The 971-nt window shown below is 42.9% G+C and overlaps 1 protein-coding gene across 1 annotated transcript in view; it reads right to left on the bottom strand.

The window, feature by feature from the left end:
• Nucleotides 1-540: 540 nt before the first annotated feature.
• LOC105309621 (ovochymase-2-like) overlaps nt 541-971 on the bottom strand; it is a gene marked incomplete at its 3' end in the record, with an annotated part of 16,318 nt that continues 15,887 nt past the window's right edge. Inside the window, exon 8 of the mRNA XM_011385788.1 lies at nt 541-564. Within this exon, the coding sequence (XP_011384090.1) occupies nt 541-564 (24 nt within the window). The remainder of the gene's footprint in view (nt 565-971) is intronic.

Raw genomic sequence — 971 nt, 5'->3', positions numbered from 1 at the left:
TTTTTTGTAGGCCGTTCCACAGACTCACAGAACAACTGAAAATTTGAGCTTAAGATGCCTTAGAGACCATCTGGTTCAAACTATTTTCTTTATAGATGAGGAAACTGAAGTCCAGAGGTAGGACAGAGCTTCCCAGAGTCACAGGGAATTCATTGCAGACTTGCAGTGTAACACTGGGGTGAGTCCCCTGGGTGGATAAGGATACTTTTAGGGTAAGGTGTGTAGCTTATTGACCATATCAACTCCACCTCACTCCTTCCTCAAATCTCTGATCCAAAGCAAGGATTTGGCAAATGTTTGTGAATTGAGATGGGGCTTTGGGTTGACAAGATGTGAAATGGGAGGGAATCTAGGCCTCCAGCAGGGTGAGGGACTGCCCTGACTGGAAGGAAATGGGTGCTCCGAGTGGTGATTTTATACCTAGTGAGCGAGAACAGCTCTTTCAGAGGAAGACTTTTGATTATAAAGAGAAACAATATTTAGAAATGCTAGATATTAATTCATGCTCCTGGGTGCGCAGGCTGGAGAAGAAATACCTACCTCTCGAGCTCTTTCTCTGCTTCCCTGGGAAAGAAAAAGAAAGATGTGAGTCAAGGTTTGTGGTGTCCTAAATATTTCAAGGAGTTAGCATCTCCCTGGCTTAGAAGTACAGAAATTTTTAAGTCGGTATGCAACCAGTGAAAATCTGATCTGTGGAAAGAATAGCAAGGATGAATTGACAAAGCAGGAAAGTGACCTTGGTGTTTTGAGGAGATGATTTCAGTGTCATTAGTATGTAGGTAAATTAAAAAACAGGCCATGATTAGCTTAGAGGTTACACAAAGCAAGAAGAGGTCATCTGGTCTACTCTTCTCATTTTATATGAGAAGGGAGGCCGAAGATGGAAGTAACTCACCCACAACCACAAAAGAATTGCTGGGATAGCTACACATTGAACTGAGGGCTCAAATACCTGCCACTGGACCATACAC

Source organism: Pteropus vampyrus, unplaced genomic scaffold, assembly GCF_000151845.1.
Source record: "Pteropus vampyrus isolate Shadow unplaced genomic scaffold, Pvam_2.0 Scaffold805, whole genome shotgun sequence".
Lineage (NCBI taxonomy): Eukaryota > Metazoa > Chordata > Mammalia > Chiroptera > Pteropodidae > Pteropus > Pteropus vampyrus.
Note: the sequence above shows the minus strand (reverse complement) of the source record. Positions and strands in the feature narration are given on the sequence as shown.